This window comes from Anolis sagrei, chromosome 3 (assembly GCF_037176765.1).
Source record: "Anolis sagrei isolate rAnoSag1 chromosome 3, rAnoSag1.mat, whole genome shotgun sequence".
NCBI classification, from domain to species: domain Eukaryota; kingdom Metazoa; phylum Chordata; class Lepidosauria; order Squamata; family Dactyloidae; genus Anolis; species Anolis sagrei.
This window is the reverse complement of record NC_090023.1, coordinates 204,082,670-204,101,145: the sequence shown is the minus strand read 5'-3', so window position 1 is coordinate 204,101,145 and position 18,476 is coordinate 204,082,670. Positions and strand designations below refer to the sequence as shown.

General features: G+C 38.7%; 1 protein-coding gene across 1 annotated transcript in view; it reads left to right on the top strand.

Annotated features, from left to right (window-relative positions):
- The window catches only part of SLC18A2 (solute carrier family 18 member A2), a 43,697-nt gene that overhangs the window by 6,486 nt on the left and 18,735 nt on the right, over positions 1-18,476 (top strand). The window contains exons 3-7 of the mRNA XM_060768505.2: positions 4,825-5,185; positions 10,110-10,168; positions 10,924-11,007; positions 17,419-17,511; positions 18,381-18,470. Coding sequence (XP_060624488.2) covers positions 4,825-5,185; positions 10,110-10,168; positions 10,924-11,007; positions 17,419-17,511; positions 18,381-18,470 — 687 coding nt within the window. The remainder of the gene's footprint in view (positions 1-4,824; positions 5,186-10,109; positions 10,169-10,923; positions 11,008-17,418; positions 17,512-18,380; positions 18,471-18,476) is intronic.

Genomic DNA, 18,476 nt, shown 5'->3' with positions numbered 1-18,476 from the left:
AAACCGCAGTGAGTCGCCGTTTTAGGCTGAGATATTAGCGGTATACAAGTGTACCAAATAAATAAATAAAATAAATAAAGCTTGGAGAAGACAATGATGCTGGGGGAAATGGAAGGAAAAAGGAAGAGGGGCCGACCAAGGGCAAGATGGGTGGATGTTGAAGTCACTGGCTTGACCTTGAAGGAGCTGGGGGTGGTGACAGCTGACAGGGAGCTCTGGCATGGGCTAGTCCATGAGGTCACAAAGAGCTGGAAGTGACGGAACAAATAAACAACAACAAAAACATCACAGGGAACCCAAATGTGATTTCCATTTGATTAACAGTGGAACATGGAGGGGAAATTAAGAAGCAACACAAAAGCTGTGCCATCTTCCCTTGTATTATACTTCACTTTGTACCTTCTTCTCTTGCTTTTTGCACTCTCTCTCTGTCTTTGAAGTCCTTACTCTTTCTTCCCTCCTTTTATCTTTCTTGCCTTACCTCATACCTTCACAAGTCATCTCTTCCTCTTTCAGCTCACCTTCCTTTACCTTAGCAACTAGGGCATGCTTCTCTTCCTTACTAGTTGTACTCTACTACTTGCACTCCCATCATTTCTTTCCTCCTTGTTCCATGACTACTCTTCTCTTTCAGGTCCCTACTTTTCTTGCTCCTTGTATTCTGGCAACGTATGCCTTCCCCTCCCCCCCCTTTCCTTGCCTAACCGTACACTTTTCCTAGTAAATCTATCTCTTGCGCTTTGCCACGAAAATGTCTGTCTCTCCTTCCTCCCCTTCCATTTCACCTTACCTTGTGTTGCTACATCTCCCTCATCTTGTATCTTGCACTTTACGCACCTTTTAGCTTCCCTCCCCAGTTTGTTTCACTTCTTGCCCCATGACATGCTACCTTCTCTTGCTTTGGCACCTTTGAACTTTTCTCTCTCTCCACTGCTTGTTTCACTTCTTGCTCTCTAGAGAAGAAAGAGTTGCCTAAAGCTGCCAGTGTTGCTTTAAAGATTGGCCAGATGAAAGAAGTAGTGACACAGCTCCAGTGACATAGAAAGCAGATGGAGAGCAGATGGAGATAAAATAAAATGGTGGAAAGTGATAGCAGAAGCAGTGGTCAGTCCTGGGCAAAGTGGGCGAAGGGGAAGTGGCAATCATGGAGATAGTTCTTTCTCTCCCACATCAGGTAGAAGACCCCTAAGTGACCCCCATAAGATGGAACTTGCTTTTTTCTTGGTCATTTGAGAAAATAAATAATATTGCTTCAAAATAACAGACTCAATGGAACCTTAAATACTAATTATATTTGTCTTGCAGCTTTTACCCTGCTTTGTTGCACCAATCATTATTTTTACAAGCAACACAAGGAGCTTTACAAAGCAGACTTTAGCCAGACATCCCTCCAAAAGCCAGACTTTTCTCCACAAAGTTGTAATATTGACCTAGAGAAGTGGAAAATGGAACTAGTGAGATAACAGGTCACAACTATCAATCATATCAATCTCCTTGGGGAGAGAGGGCGTAATATAAATAATCTGGGCGTAATATAAATAATCACAATATCTGCTTTGAACTGGGTTATCTGAGCCCACACTGCCATATATTCCAGTTCAAAGCAGAAAATGTAGAATTTTATAGAGCTGTATGGAAGGGGCCCCAGTTATTCTGCTGATATATTGTCTTCTCAGTGCTTTGTGCCTTTTTCTACACAATTCTCTTTTCATTGCTTGGCTTCTTTTTTGTGTAGTGGTCTTGACAGGAAAACACCAAGCAGCAATGCAAATAGGCACCAGATGAACACTCATTTACGACCTTATTGTCAATAGGATTGCTTTTATAACAGCAGTGCTGTATCTTGACCAAAGAGTAAGGGCCAGCTTACTTTGATGTTATACTCCTGTCAAAGTTACCTTTCTGCTCTTGAGTAGAAAAATATGCCTCTGCAAATATACTGCTATATCACTGGTTACACAGTAATGGGCATGCTGTGAAAGCCTTTCACTTATCACATCACAAAGGCTTCTTGAATAAATATAATTGCTGTCACAGTAAATAAATACAGATGCTTGTAAGACACTATGCATGTAAATGACTGTTGATCTTGTCACTCATATTCTCTGATAAATGTGCAGCCTCATCCGTTTCCGTTTTATACGATCACATGTTTTTCCTTAATTATTGACGTAATTAGAACGCAGTATGCAATTAGGATTTGAGACCGCATGAAGAATTTTACTGTTACCCCTTTATTCTTTCTGTTTCATTGATTACTATGATAATAAGCAAAGCCTTACTCTTTGAGCAACATGTTCAGTCCTAAGCACATTACCGTGAAATGGAATTTCCAAATTTCCGTTCCATCATTGGATTGTACTTTATTTGTAATATTATTTAGTATTTCATCTTTGCTGAGACACCTACAGCCTGCTGCTACATACTGTTATTTCTGAAAGAAAAAGTATTATAGCCACTGTACTACATTCTATGGTTTGATAAACAAGTTATATTTAAATCCAATTGATATTCATATAAAGAGCTAGTCATTGTTTGTACTGGTGATAAAGCTTCAATGTGAATTAGTTGACTATCCAGAACAAACCCTAAAGGCATATCTGTTAGTACAGGCAATCCCCAAGTTATGAACAAGGTTCTAAAGGTTTGTTCTTAAGTTGAATTTGTATATAAGTTGGAACATAAACCTTTAAAAATCTAACTCCTGTTATATGTGTGTGCAAACACACACACACACACACATATGCATGCATACATGCTTTGGATAGCATTGGGAAGGGTGAACACTCCTATGGGGTTTGATTTGCTATCTATGCCCCTGTCCAGAAAATTCCATCTCACTTTCTGTCCCTATGACTATTGGATTTTGAAAAATGTGGCTTGTTGTAGAAGCAAGAATTGGTGATAAAGCTTCAACAGAGGCACCTTTTCCCCATGATAGCTCTTTCAGGAGTGAATTTTCCTTCCCGGGGAAGATTTTTCTAATTTCCTGTTGTCTCACCCTCATTCTTAACTATGAGTCATTGGTTAGTCAGAAGTTTGTAACTCAAGGATTGCCTGTATATCCTTTATGATGTTGAGTAGACTGCAGATGGAGAACTTTTTAAAAGACTTGTAAAAGTTGAAGATTTTGTTAATAAATGTTAACTGCCACCTCTTGTACACTAAGGCAGTTCTCAAGGAGGTATATATCTCTGTTAACTTAGGCCCCTTCCACACACCTGAATAAAATCCCACATTATCTGCTTTGGAATATATGGCAGTGTGGACTCAGATAACCCAGTTCAATGCAGATATTGTAGGATTTTCTGCCTTGATATGATGGGTTATATGGCTGTGTGGAAGGGCCCAAAGACACTAACAAAAAGGCTTCATTTTGCAAAATCTTTTTGCACCTCCAAGTACTCTGGTTTTCCTCCAAGTGCTCTGTCTAGTTGGAAGCCTTTTAGCATCATCAGCATTTGGAGAATAGTGAAGGAAGGCTGGAGTAACACAAAGTTTTGGTATTGCATTTTAGCAATATATCTCCGGTAAATGTTACAATAAGCTGGAAAAGAATGGGAGTCTCCTCTATCTGATACCACTGTCGTTGTGGGTGCCAGCTTACAGCAGGCGTGGTGAACAGCATGTCCCTCCAGAATCCTTTACTGAGCCTGCATGAACAACAAAACAGATAGAAAAGGGGGAAAGCAGAGAAGCCTGCTTCACTGGCTTCCCCACATTTGGCAACATAAATAGAAATCATAAGAAAAGTAAAGGCTAGTGAAGGAAATGCCATTCCTAATGCGTTTTGGAAGAAGCTCTCAAGTTATACCTAGAAGGTTGAACATGTTTTATTTGCCTGACCTGTTTTTTTCCCCACGAGCATTTTGTTAGTTTTGAATATTTTTTGTTGAAACCTGTTGAACTGCTCTCTTTTTTGAGGTATAGAAGCTATCCTTATTCTTTTAATGTTATTTCTATATCAATAGCACATTTCCCATTAAAGAAGCAATGTTCACTTAACATCTACTTCATTAACTGTACTGTATTTCAACAAACATGAATTAAGATGGGAGAAAAAAATCATACTCATGCCTTGGTTTGCTTCTGAACTGTCTTCCTATGATTCAGCTTATTATATATCTTTAAACTATCTATCCTTACATGTTTTCTGACAAAAACATACTGTATATACTCGAGTATAAGCCGAGTTTTCCATCTTTTTTTAGGCTGAAAAAGCGCCGCTTGGCTTATACTCAAGTCATATATTATTTTTCTCTGTTCTTGTTGTTGTTGATGATGACGATGTTGTTATTATTACATCATTATTTTACTCTATTTATTATCCTTATTACATTTACATGATTTTACTCTATTATTATTATTATCATTACATTTATTATTTTACTCTATTTATTATTATTGGAAGAATATGTAAGCACATTTACACTGAAGAAGGTTAGAATAATGAGTTGGACAGTCTTATCTTAAATTGCAGTTTATTTAAATATTCAAAAACATTTAACCTACTGATGCCTCAATTAATGTAATTTTATTGGTATCTATTTTTATTTTGAAATTTACCAGTAGCTGCTGCATTTTCCACCCTTGACTTATACTTGAGTCAATATGTTTTCCTTTTTTGTGTGGTAAAATTAAGTATCTTGGCTTATATTCAGGTCAGCTTATACTCAAGTATATACAGTACAAACCGAAAGCTACCAAAGTCTTTATTTATGTATTGGTTCAGTGAAAGTACAACCTTCAATTTATTTTTTCTATCCTGATTGTGAAATCCTTGTATTTCCTGGCATGATATTTGTTGTATCTATTTTTTTTCAGTGCCGATTATTCCCAGTTACCTATACAGCATGAGACACCATAAAAATGCAACAGAAATCCAAACCATTCGGCCAGACACACCGTCACTAAGCCCAAACAGATTTCAAAGTATATTCTCCTACTATGACAACTCTACGATGATTACTGGAAATCATTCTGAAGGGACAAGGCCAGGAGATTTTTATCATGCACAGACAGAGCAAATGGTGGTAAATATGACTAAGACACCACCACCAGCATCTGACTGCCCCAAGGAAGACAAGGACCTACTAAATGAAAATGTACAAGTCGGTTTACTGTTTGCTTCCAAAGCAACCGTGCAACTTCTCACTAACCCTTTTATAGGACCAATGACAAATAGGTATGCTTTTCCTTTTCTGTGCTAAAGTGGTCTTTAATTCTGAACTGTCATTTTGTGTGTCTGAATTTTGCAGAGAGATATTCCTTCTTTCTTCAATTATTCCTATTGCACACAAGTGATTATTGTATGTGTAGACTGCTTTCTCTAGTAGAAGTATATGAATACTAAAGCTTCAATATACCTGCAATATTTCCTAAATAACAGGGCCTTCAGTGAAGTAGATGTCAATTGATTTTACTAATTCTAAGTTACATTCCTTTTGTACTCCTTGAGAGGCACCATTTTATGGCATTTCAATACCAGAATATGGAATATAGAACAGTGATTAGACATATAAAACTGTTGTAAATTGATTTAGACTTTGATGTAGACTTTGGAATACCCTAAAGGTAACAGATACTATATGCTCTTGGAAGCTATTCAGAGTTAGTTCTACATTTGGATGGTAAACTACAAATATTGTCAAAGGCTTTCATGGCCAGAATCACCTTCATCTATGGCAGGCATCCTCAGAGATTGTCAGGTCTGTTGGAATCTAGAAATATGCAATTTATATATCTGTGGATTATACAGGGTGGGAGAAAGAACTCTTTGTCTGTTTGAAGTAGGTGTGAATATTGCAGTTGGCCACCTTGATTAGCATTTAATGACCTAGTAGTTTCAAGGTCTGGCTTCTTACTGCCAGGGCCAGCTAATCAGCTCCCAACAAAGAATTCCCCTAGGCAGTAAGAAGCCAGACCTTTAAACTACTAGGCTATAAAATGCTAATCAAGGTGGCCAACTGCAACATTCGCACCTACCTCAAACAGACAAGAGTTCTTTCTCCAACCTCACAACCTCTGAGGATGTCTGCCATAAATGAAGGTGAAATATCAGGAGAGAATGCTTCTGGAACATCGCCATACAGCCCAGAAAACTCACAACAACCCGAACTACAAAAAAATGCCAAGTTGTAGGGTATATTTCCGAGGACAGAATTGCCTGAACAATCTCCAAGTATTCCTTATCTAAGAAAATCCTGTGAAATTTATGGGGTCACCATAAATCAACAATGACTCAAAAGTGCATGTGCACATGCACACACTCTCATATTTTTCATTATTTCATATGGATGCAAGAAAATTCTGTGATAAATTCTCCCTAGGGTTAACATGAGTTGGAAATTACTTGAAAGCACTTTGCAGCAACAACAATGAAGAAAAGTATAAGGTTGGGGAGCCTGCGAATGGCATCATTATGGCTTTGGACATTCACCTCTGTGACAGGTGGTAAGAAGCCACCATTTTACTGTAAAGCAAAACTGGAAAGTTGGTTATTTCAAAGCTGCTTGGAAGTGTAGAAGTCTGATTGAAAAGCATGGGAGTCTTTATAACTGGTGTGTATTATTTCAAAGCCTCCAGTGCCACTTTTGAGAACAAAATTCTCCTTTAAGCTGAAATCATAGCTTGTGGTCTGGAAGCAGAAATGGCTGTAGGCTATTTTAAGCATCAAGTGGTGGTTTTGTTGTTTGGTCCAAACCTGTTTGTTGGAGTCTTCCCCTCTAGTCTTTTGTTTCTAATGACAGCAAACCACAACATAGGAAATGGATTAAACCTGGGGATATGGATTGCAGCTTTGCAGGAGACTAAGGCCACATCTAACACTGCCATATAATGCAGTTTCATAATGTAGCTGAAATGAACTGCATTATGTGACAGTGTAGATTTATAGAATGCAGTTCAGTCCAGTTAAACTGAATTATGAAACTGTATTATATGGTCAGATGGGGTCTGTGTTGCAGAAAACCCATACGGCAGAACTTGTTCTGTGTGGATTCTGCAACAAAACGTCATTCTTGAAGTCTAAAACATCACATTCTGTTGCACGAGTGTGAAACATTAACAGGTCTTATCTGACAGGAGCTTTTGTACACTCCATCAGATTTGTTTTGATGAAGTGAACTGTAATCCTCTGGCAATTAGCTCACTTGATGTACTGGGAAAGGCCATTGCGGATTGACTCGAGCAGAGGATGTGAGGACCACCTTGTGACTTTGTGACCACGTGTCTCCTATTCTCAGTTTGCTCTGTGCTCCTGTACACCAGATGGGTTTTGAGGAGGTAGCCAATGAGATAGAACTGTTTGGGTTCAAATTGCACGGAGTGACAGGACTCAATGTGATTAAGTTTCAGGTTGGGTGGGATGAGATAGTTAGGTTGTGTTGAGCTTCCAGGAACTCCTTCAGGGAGTTGACTCTGGAGCTCCGGTTCTATTACCTTGTAGGTTTGTATTTGCTATGTATGTTACATACTGTCACAACTTTTTGGACTAGCAGAATAAGGATCCTCTTTAGGGACTCTTGAGTTTAGGCAGTGGAGACAGGTCTGGATTGTCTTGGGGACACATGCCTTTATGGCACCTCCTGGTGGCAGGAGAAGATGTCTAGTGGAGCTGTTCCAGTGGTCATTTCTCTCTTCATTCTCGTGGTCCCAAAGTATCGGTCTCATCTATAATTAGGCAAGTTGGATCTGGGACCCATGTGTTTGAGGCAATCCCTTTCACAGCTGTAACTAATAAAGTTGTGCTCTGTTTTTCCTTGTATATTGAGTTGCATATATATCAAAGACAAAGTGCATGCAATTAAACCCACAAGTGTTGTTATTGATTTGATAATTTCAGACCTAGGCCAATTTCTTTCCCTTGTTGCAAAAATTGGGGAATATGAAACAAATGAGAAGAATAAGATGGTGTTGCACAAAATTCTTGCCAGAATTGAAGGAATAGCATTCTTAGCGGAGCCCCGTGGTGTGTTTCCAGCTCAGTAATAGAAAATGTTTTCATCTTTCCTTCTTATGTTATGTCCAGAGTGTGCTTTCAAAGCAAGAGGGAGTAAATCCTACATTGTTTATAGGCATATCTACAGTACATAATTATAACATTTGATACGCCTTTACTTGGTATTTTATAATCCAAACTGTTTCAGTTTTTGTTTTTAGGGGGGGGGGGGGAAAGGGAAATATTACAGGAAAACCTGTATCTCCCCAATTTATATATTCCGATTCAAAGTACTCAAAGTATCCCCTTGTAGCTTGAGGATGACTGTCTTCCAGATGTGTTGTCTTGGCGATGGGTCTGTAGGTGACTGTGGAGCCCTATTCTTGATTCACATCTTCTCCCGCAGTGAGGACATCGGTTTCCAGGTGGAAGGCAGTCCTCTTGGCACATTTCTCTCTTTTGCCCTCCGTTCACACCTCTTCAAATTCCACAGCACTGCTGGTCACAGCTGACCTTCAGTTAAAGTGCTTAAGGGCCAGGGCTTCCCAATTCTCGGTGTCTATACTATAGTTTTTAAGGTTGGCTTTAAGTCCATCTTTTCAAAGTACTGGGGTTGGGGAGCCCTAACCTTTTATTCTGATTTAATATTAGAGTTGTAAGTCACAAATGTAATTTCTTTCTCTCTTACCCATTTACAAAAGCATGTCACCACCATTATAGCTGGTCACCACTTTCCCTTGTCTCCATCCTACAGAACGCTAGGATTTTGAGTTTGATTAGGACTTTAGAATTCTCTGCTTGAGATCGCTAGCTCATTCCCTTAACACTTTTTCTATGTATCTTGCCAAAACAATTTTCAGAATTCTGTAGGAGGGAGCAATGACAGTTGAAATTATATCAAACTGTAACATAGCTTTCCTCACTCCTTTGTTTCATATTAGGGGAGCCTGGTGAGAAATACATCACTTCTGCAAGACACACTTTGGGGGGGGGGGGAGTATATCTACACTGTAGAATTAATGCAATTTGCTTCCATTTTAACTGCCATGACTCAATACTATGAAACCCTGGGATTTGTCATATGGTGAGGTGCCAGCACTTTTTTGGCTGCGAAGGCTAAAGACCTTTCCCCCCATGGTTCCACAGCATTAATTTATGGCAAATAAAATTATGTCCAGTTGTATTTATTCTACAGAGTAGATGTACTTTGGGTTTCTACATTGCTCTGAATCATAATTTTCAACAAAGCTTCTGTTTTAATTGAACCACTTTGGCGGGGCCTTGCTTCAAATGAGGCAGTTGATCGAGGTGAATCCAAAGTAAACCTCTACTATCCTTCTTTAAAGAGCTTTTGGCAATACTATATGTAAAGGGACTTGCAAAAACAGTAGTTACAGAATCAAGCACAGCGATGCTGATAGTGCCTCCTTGTACATTCTAATAATTGTTTCCCATTGAACTGTGATTGCATTTGTTGGTGATGTGCCCAATTATCCCTTAAGACCACCAGTCAAAACATAGCAAAAACAGAGACTGTTATAGTGACCTTGTTCTTCTCAAATGTACCATGAAATTAGGATAACTCTTTAAAATATTAACATTTGATAATGGATAGGGATCTGGAACTGATTTTGAGGCAATGGGACTGGGTGTTGACAGATGGGTTGCTAGTAGAGTAAATATGCAGGTTTTTCTACAGGCAAATATGATAAGAAATATATTGCTCCAAAGGAACCAATGTATGAGAGAATTAATATTTTTAGAAGATAAATTACCAACATTCCCCAATTATCATGATCATATGTTACCTCTATATTACGAAAGAGTGTTGCTCCAGAATCCTGTAGTTGTCACTGAGAATGTCTTAAGCATTGGTTTCTGCTCTTTTCTGCTTCCATAAAATATAATAGATGGAAATTGATGCTCTCCAGTTCTACTGGCAGTCAGTGATATGTAACACCCAGTGAAGGCTCTGAGAACAGCCTGATGCTTTAGTGTTGTAACTAAATTGTCATGGCTTGGAGGAGACAACTAGAAAGCAAATTAAATTGTACAGAATGTTCTAAAAGGCCATTTTGAGTTTTCCAAAGGAAATAATTCTTTAAAAAACATTTGAAGATAAACTTTTGAAGATAGCAAGCCAACATTTTGTGTCTGTTTTCTTTTCCAGAATAGGATATCAGATCCCCTTGTTTGCTGGCTTCTGCATCATGTTCGTTTCAACAATTAGTAAGTGTTTTTTTCTCCTGAGTGCTGCAGGAAGGAGGGACAGGGAGGAAGGAAGCATATTTTTATATTGCAGGACCTGCCAGTCTCAGATTAGATAGCCTTTGGCTCTTGGATTATAGTCGGAAATATACGACAACTTGTCAGAAGTATACCTTAATGTGTTTTAACATTGTTATAGAACCTCAGTGTTCTATAACACTGAGGTTCTATAGTGTGGTGCATATATTATTGTTCAGAGTATTATTTCCTTGCTCAAACCAAAGTAGATGGCGAAAGGGGTCTTTCTGTATTTGACAGTGTGCAAACCATAGAAACATAAGCAAAAATATCTGTGGATCCCTCTCTGACAAATGTCACAGAGGCTTATTGAATTGTGTCAATTTTTCTTTTTCATTCATTGGGACTTGAAAGAAGGCTGTTTTAAGCAATAACTTTCCAGAAAGTTCGAACCATATCTTGGCTGGAGCATTTCCTGTGGTATTTTGCATTAAGGCTGCATTGTGAAATATCTGCAAAGATACAGCATTGACAAAGATGTCTCCTAATGCTTGCTTTTCCTTCCTTTTTGTTAGCAGAGGACTTAGATACAGATAAATTCACTGATACATTTAAATGCAAGAGGGGGAAATAATGTCGTTAGCATTGAAAGTGTTGTGACTGTCACGGAAAATGATCAGTTAAACACAATGAATTTATCCTTAACTTGTATATCTAGTTAGATTTAATCTAATTGTTGTCTTAATGCCTTTTCACAGTGTTTGCCTTTTCAGAAAGCTATAAGTTACTTTTCATAGCAAGATCTCTCCAAGGAGTGGGTTCTTCTTGTTCTTCGGTAGCAGGTAGGTTCAAACATAAGCACGATCGCATGGATTTTGACCGCTTGATCTGCCCTTCTGAATTTCACCTATAATTTTCACTACTAATGATGTATTTCATTAAAAATCAATATTCATTTTGATCAACATCTTATAGATAATTTACAAGTATTTTCTGTCTTTGGGCAATTTTAGGATGTAAATCCAGAATCTAAATGTTAGGATCCTAAATCTGGCAAAGTCTGAAAAGTCTTAATATCAGTGTTATAGATCTGATGCCATTATTATATTATGTATCATATAAGATAAGATATATTGATATATATTGATGTGGTTGGTTCTCTTTTCTGATGGAAGGCACTTTGATTCAGTGGACACTTCTTTGTATGTGGAAAAGATGAGGCGTTTTCTCACTATTTCCTTTTCCTCTTTTGCTAGCCATACCATGCCAATGGATTAGCCAGCATTTTGGCACAGATTTAAGGAAGGAGTGCAAGAAATAGCAGAGCAAAAAGAGGAAATAAGAGAAAATCTTGTTGTAACAACTGATCGAGTGCCTTAAGTTTAATTTAGGAATAAGTTGTGAGGTAAAAGTTGTTGACAACATGGCTACCAGGCGGCAGAGAAAGCTGGCTGAGGAAAGAGAGGGAGACCAAGAAGAAAGTTCGAGCTCTGAGGCAGAGACAGAGCCAGTGCCTATGTCAGAAATGGCTTTTAAGTACAAACTAGAGATGAAACGATTGGAAATAGAGGCAAAAGAAAGACAAAGAGAGAGAGAACTGGAGATGGAGGCAAAAGAAAGACAAAGAGACAGAGAACAGGAGTTAGAATTGAAGAGAATGGAGTTTGAGCTAGAGAAGCAAAGATTAGCTTTGTCTCAAACATCCAGTGATATCCAGGAAGGGAGATCTGGAGTGGATACCCCAGATTTGACAAAGAAATTCCCAAAATTTACCAAGGACGATTGTCCAGAGAAATTCCTAATATCTTTTGAGAGATGTTGTCGAGATTTTGGGGTGGCTAAGGAAAAATGGATGACATACCTTAGGCCACAGATAAGTGGGAAACTTTTGCAGATTTATGGACAGTTGCCTGAGGAATCTTATGGAGACTATGATCTGTTTAAGAAACAGATTCAACAAGAGTTTAGATTGACTCCGGAATATTATAGATTTAAGTTCAGATCCTTAAAGAAAGATAAAACTCAAAGTTTTGCTCAGGTGGCCTCAAGATTATCTCAACTGTTCGATAGTTGGATAAAGACGTCTGAGGTGGAAGATTATCAACAGCTGAGGGAACTTTTAAAGCTGGAACAGTTTTTTCAGTTAGTGCCTTATGATATTCGCTGGGTGATTCAAGATCGCAAGCCATCCACTATTGTAGAGGCAGCGGTTATGGCAGATCAAATAACAACCTTGAAAGAAGGATTCAAAGGGGAAGATTTGCCAAATGACAAAAGAACAAACAGGCAGCCATTTTATTCACAACAAACGCACCCACAGCAAGAAAAGGGTGCTGACTTAGAAAACACCATCTATAGGAGGCAGAGTGTAACAAGACAAACTGCTCCTGAGGTAAAAAGACGATGCTTTCAATGTGGAGAATGGAACCATTTAAAATATCAATGTCCCTTGTTAAGGAAAGAGAAAACAACCCTTTTTGTGAATAAAATGAAAGAAACACCAAAGGCAGAACCGGATACTGTTTCAAAGGAGAGTTCAAGCTCAGAGCCTCAAGAAAAACAATGTTTGTTCATCCTGTCAGGCAGCCCATCTAAGGATTACTTAGAAACCATTTCTATTGATAACAAAGACAGGAAAGGACTTAGAGATACAGGTTCCGAAGTGTGCATAGTACACCCTGAAATAATACCTCAGAAGTTTCAGCAGCCAACCTCTGAAATAAGATTAAAAGGCTTAGGTCCTGCGATACCAACAGCAGTAGTAACTTTGCCAATAGAATATGAAGGATGGAAGGGTATGTGGGATTTTGCAGTCAGTCCTGACATACCATACCAATGTTTAATTGGAAATGATTTGGCTGAAAAGATTGAGAGCTGGAGGATGGCGTGTGAGGAGAAAGAATGTAACAATGAAAGCCCTGAACAAAAAGCCATGTGTTTTGCCATACAACAAGATGGGGACGAGAGTCCAGAAACCAGCGCTACAGTGGCTGAGCTTGTTAGGAGGACGGGAGGAGTTGAAGAGATTCGGCAGGAACAAGGAGCCGATGTTTCTCTTAAACCTCTATTCACTTTAGCTCAAAACCCCACAGTATCGGCAGAAAAACAGCCCTCCGAGTTTATGTTAAAGAATGGTGTTTTATATAGAGAAACCAGAAGTGTGAACTCTACAGAAGGATCAGTAACATGTAGTCAGATTGTAGTGCCTCAAAGTTTTAGAGAACAGCTGATGAGGGTGGCACACGAAAACCCTCAAGGTGGACATTTGGGTGTGAGGAAAACCACGAAGAGAATTACTAAGAACTTTTATTGGCCTGGCATGTTCCAGAGGATCAAAGAGTTTTGCCAGTCTTGTGACATCTGCCAGAGATTGAGTACTGGAAGGGATAAAGTTAAAGCTCCTATGATCCCTATGCCAATAATTGGAGAACCATTTTACAGAGTAGGCATTGACATAGTGGGTCCTCTTTGTAAACCAAGCAGACGTGGTTACCGATACATATTAACCATGATCGACTACGCCACAAGATATCCAGATGCTGTGGTTCTGACTAACATCGAAACAACAACAATTGCCAATGCCCTGTTATCCATTTGGGGAAGAACTGGATATCCTAGAGAATTGGTTTCGGATTTAGGAACCCAGTTTACTTCCAGGCTTATGTCGAAATTGCTTGAGCTATGTGGAATCAGACACCTGACTTCAACAGCTTATCATCCACAGACAAATGGACTAGTTGAAAATATGAACAAGACTTTAGTCAAAATGATAAAGTCTTACAGTCAAGAGAAGCCATATGACTGGGACGTCAAATTGCAACAACTGTTATTCGCCTACAGGACCGTCCCTCATGACAGTACTGGCTACAGTCCATTTGAATTACTATATGGAAGGAAAGCTCGTGGTCCATTGGATCTGATAAGAGAATATTGGGAAGAAAGTCCGGCGACAGATCCAGTTCCGGTGTCGGAATATTTAAAAGATCTGCAAGCAACAATGCAGCTAGCTAGAGACATTGCTCAAGAACATTTACTTGCGGCTCAGCAGAGACAAAAAGACTATTATGACTCTACTGCTAAACCAAAGATCTTCAACATCGGAGATGAAGTTTTATTTTTATCTCCCAACAAAACCAACAAACTTCAATTGGATTGGTCTGGACCCTGGAAGATCATCAGAAAGCTCAACCACATAAACTATGATATTTTTGATGAACATTCTAATGTAGAAAGAAGAGTACATGTAAACATGTTAAAGCCTTGTGTTGTAAGATCTGCGAATGTATGTTTTGTTGTTTCAGAAGAGGAATCCGGTCCCTTTTCTTTTTGGGAGGGTGATCGGGAACAGTACAAAAATTTAGATCGGGTAGATATGAATATAGAATTGTCCCAACCACAGAGAAGAGAGGTTGTGGAAGTTTTAAGTAAAAATTGGCATTCTGATAAATGTAGTATGTCAACAAAGGAAAATGGCTAGATAATGTAAAAGGTACGAATAACAAATTGTTAAGATAGAGTTTGTGTTTACAAGATTTTATATTTGAAATTAAACATGTTTCAGGTAAACGAAATTTAGTTGCGGACGCCTTATCTAGGATTCCATAGGTTAAAGGTTTGTATGTATATGTAATTGAAATGTGTTTAACCCTAATATGTTTCCCTTTCAGAATTGATGTATATGTGTATATTGTTGAATAATATGTGGAATTATTTTTTGCCATTCTAGGATTGAGAATGGTCCAAAAATAATTTTTCTGAGGGGGAAGGTGTAGAGATGTGTTTATTATAAAGTGTTATTTATAATGTGTTTGAATCTGTATTTATGTATTACATTGGTTGCCAGGGCCTAGCTGTGAGAGATAGGTTGCCATGGTGACAAGGCAAAAGAGGAGGTGGGCGGAGCTTAAGGAGAAAAAGGTTTGAAAGTGACAGTTAATTTTCAGTCAGGAGGAAGAGACCCTGAGAAGAAGAGCAGAGCCAGTTAAGGGCTCTGGGGAAGTAGCAGAGTCGGGAAAGGACTCTGGGAAAAGTAGTTTAGTCAGGAGGAAGAGACCCTGAGAAGAGGGCAGAGTCAGTTAGGGCTCTGTGGTGGGAAGCTTTATAGATTCAGTTAGTTTTAGTGATTGTGAATATTTCTTCAGCAAGGTAGCTGAAGGGAAACCTCGTTAGATTGCTTGAGTAAAAAGAATCTAACAGAGAGGGTTTTAGGATCGCCAGTAGTGGAAGACTGGGGATCAGTGGTTTGATCCGGTAAAGGACAAACAGTGTGAATATTCACAAATAGGAACACTGAAATAATAAAGCACTTCACTGTAGAAGGAGTTTATAAGAATTGTAACATCTAAAGCCTGAATGTATCACAGCCAAGCCATATTGTAACCAACAAGCATGTGCCAAGTTCAACATCTCAATATTGCAACAATTACGCTTTGTTAATAATAAACTTGTTCTCTTTGTTATTTTAAACCTGCCTCCTCCATTGATTTTATGTTTGGTGCATTCCACTCTACCAAAGTTACCTCACAACGCAAATAGGAGTAAATAGAGACTTTAAGACCAGCGTCTTTACATGGGATAAAGACTTCTTCACATATTTTTGTTGACAAGCGGTGGCATTAACGCTTCCTCACATAATTTTTTGGTAGCAGCGGTGGGATTCGTGTAACAACTGATCTCTAGTTTGTACTTAAAAGCCATTTCTGACATAGGCACTGGCTCTGTCTCTGCCTCAGAGCTCGAACTTTCTTCTTGGTCTCCCTCTCTTTCCTCAGCCAGCTTTCTCTGCCGCCTGGTAGCCATGTTGTCAACAACTTTTACCTCACAACTTATTCCTAAATTAAACTTAAGGCACTCGATCAGTTGTTACACGAATCCCGTCGTCTGCCACCAAAAATATGTGAAGAAGTCTTTATCCCACCAAATGGGATTATCAAAAATGTAAGGAAGTCCCTAGACTGCTATTAAATTAAACTGCCACCAATAAAATGTAAAGACGCTGGTCTTAAAGTCTCTATTTACTCCTATTTGCGTTGTGAGGTAACTTTGGTAGAGTGGAATGCACCAAACATAAAATCAATGGAGGAGGCAGGTTTAAAATAACAAAGAGAACAAGTTTATTATTAACAAAGCGTAATTGTTGCAATATTGAGATGTTGAACTTGGCACATGCTTGTTGGTTACAATATGGCTTGGCTGTGATACATTCAGGCTTTAGATGTTACAATTCTTATAAACTCCTTCTACAGTGAAGTGCTTTATTATTTCAGTGTTCCTATTTGTGAATATTCACACTGTTTGTCCTTTACCGGATCAAACCACTGATCCCCAGTCTTCCACTACTGGCGATCCTAAAACCCTCTCTGTTAGATTCTTTTTACTCAGGCAATCTAACGAGGTTTCCCTTCAGCTACCTTGCTGAAGAAATATTCACAATCACTAAAACTAACTGAATCTATAAAGCTTCCCACCACAGAGCCCTAACTGACTCTGCCCTCTTCTCAGGGTCTCTTCCTCCTGACTAAACTACTTTTCCCAGAGTCCTTTCCCGACTCTGCTACTTCCCCAGAGCCCTTAACTGGCTCTGCTCTTCTTCTCAGGGTCTCTTCCTCCTGACTAAACTACTTTTCCCAGAGTCCTTTCCCGACTCTGCTACTTCCCCAGAGCCCTTAACTGGCTCTGCTCTTCTTCTCAGGGTCTCTTCCTCCTGACTGAAAATTAACTGTCACTTTCAAACCTTTTTCTCCTTAAGCTCCGCCCACCTCCTCTTTTGCCTTGTCACCATGGCAACCTATCTCTCACAGCTAGGCCCTGGCAACCAATGTAATACATAAATACAGATTCAAACACATTATAAATTACACTTTATAATAAACACATCTCTACACTTGTGTCTTCCTTTGAAGACACTTCTGTGCCAAAGAGCCCAAATGCAGAGGGGACATAGCAGTCGGCTACAACTTTCCATGCTGAAAAAATATGCTCAGTTTACTGGGTTGTTGTAGGTTGTTCGGGCTGTATGACCATGTTCTAGAACATGGCCATACAGCCTGAAAAACCTACAACAACCCAGTGATTCCAGCCATGAAAGCCTTTGACAATACATATGCTCTGTTTATGTCATACATGTAATATTATTTCGTTTAATGTGTTTCTGATCTTTTCTATCCTATCATATCAATTCTCCTTTTTCCTGCATACAGTGAAAAATGACAATATTACTGATTTACCTGTGTTTTTTTTTTCTTTTTATGCAGGCATGGGCATGCTGGCCAGTGTGTATCCTGATGATGAAGAAAGAGGCAATGCAATGGGGATAGCTTTGGGAGGCCTGGCTATGGGGGTATTGGGTTAGTATGTGATACTGATTGGAGCAAAATATATAGTTTCAGACAATATGTGCCTCTCTCATAAAAGAGAGCAGTTTATTAGGGTATAATAAATTTGTGGTTTATGACTGCTTTTGCACTCATACATCTAGGAACATGTATACATGGTTCAGTGATTGTGTGCCACCTTACTTGAGAGTAAGCACCGTGAAACACAGTAGGATTTTATTCTCTTTAAAATTCACAGGGTTGCTTAATTCCGGATTATTTTTCACTGTTGGCTCCTAAGGAATTACATCATTAATATACAGATATATCATTGTCTTTTCTCCATTTCATATCTCACCCTAGAGTCCTGGGCAAAATCTATACCAATATTTAGATAAAATATTTCCATAAGAAGTATTAGTTCTTAAAGGCTTTTGAAAATGCTAACAACAGTACTTACTCATGCATCTCTGAATATCAAATACAGTCCTCTCTTTGTAAAATCAACGGTATGCATGGATATGCTCCCAAGGATATGCTCAATCACATTGGCATTTGAAGTGTACTTTATTAACAAGCTTGTATATGTATACCACACACCTGTTCCTTAACATTTGTTCAACAGTCTTTTGCCATTTATTTTTTTCTAGAAAATATTGCCAACCAATTCTTGACTTTATTTGAGAAAGCAATAACCCTTACCATCACTTAGATTTATTGACGTAAACAATATAATTATATAAACACAATAGCCACTAGCTACTGCTGGTAATTTTGATACAGATTTTGCTATGACTAAATAACTGACTCGGTAAATCTGGAAAATAATATCCATAGTATGCTATTGATTCTTTTGCCACAGATTTTGTTATGACTCTATACAATGTAATTTTCTTTCTTAGTGGGCCCACCCTTTGGAAGTGTGATGTATGAATTTGTTGGGAAGGCTGCACCTTTTCTCGTGTTAGCAGCATTGGCTCTTTTAGATGGAGGTATGT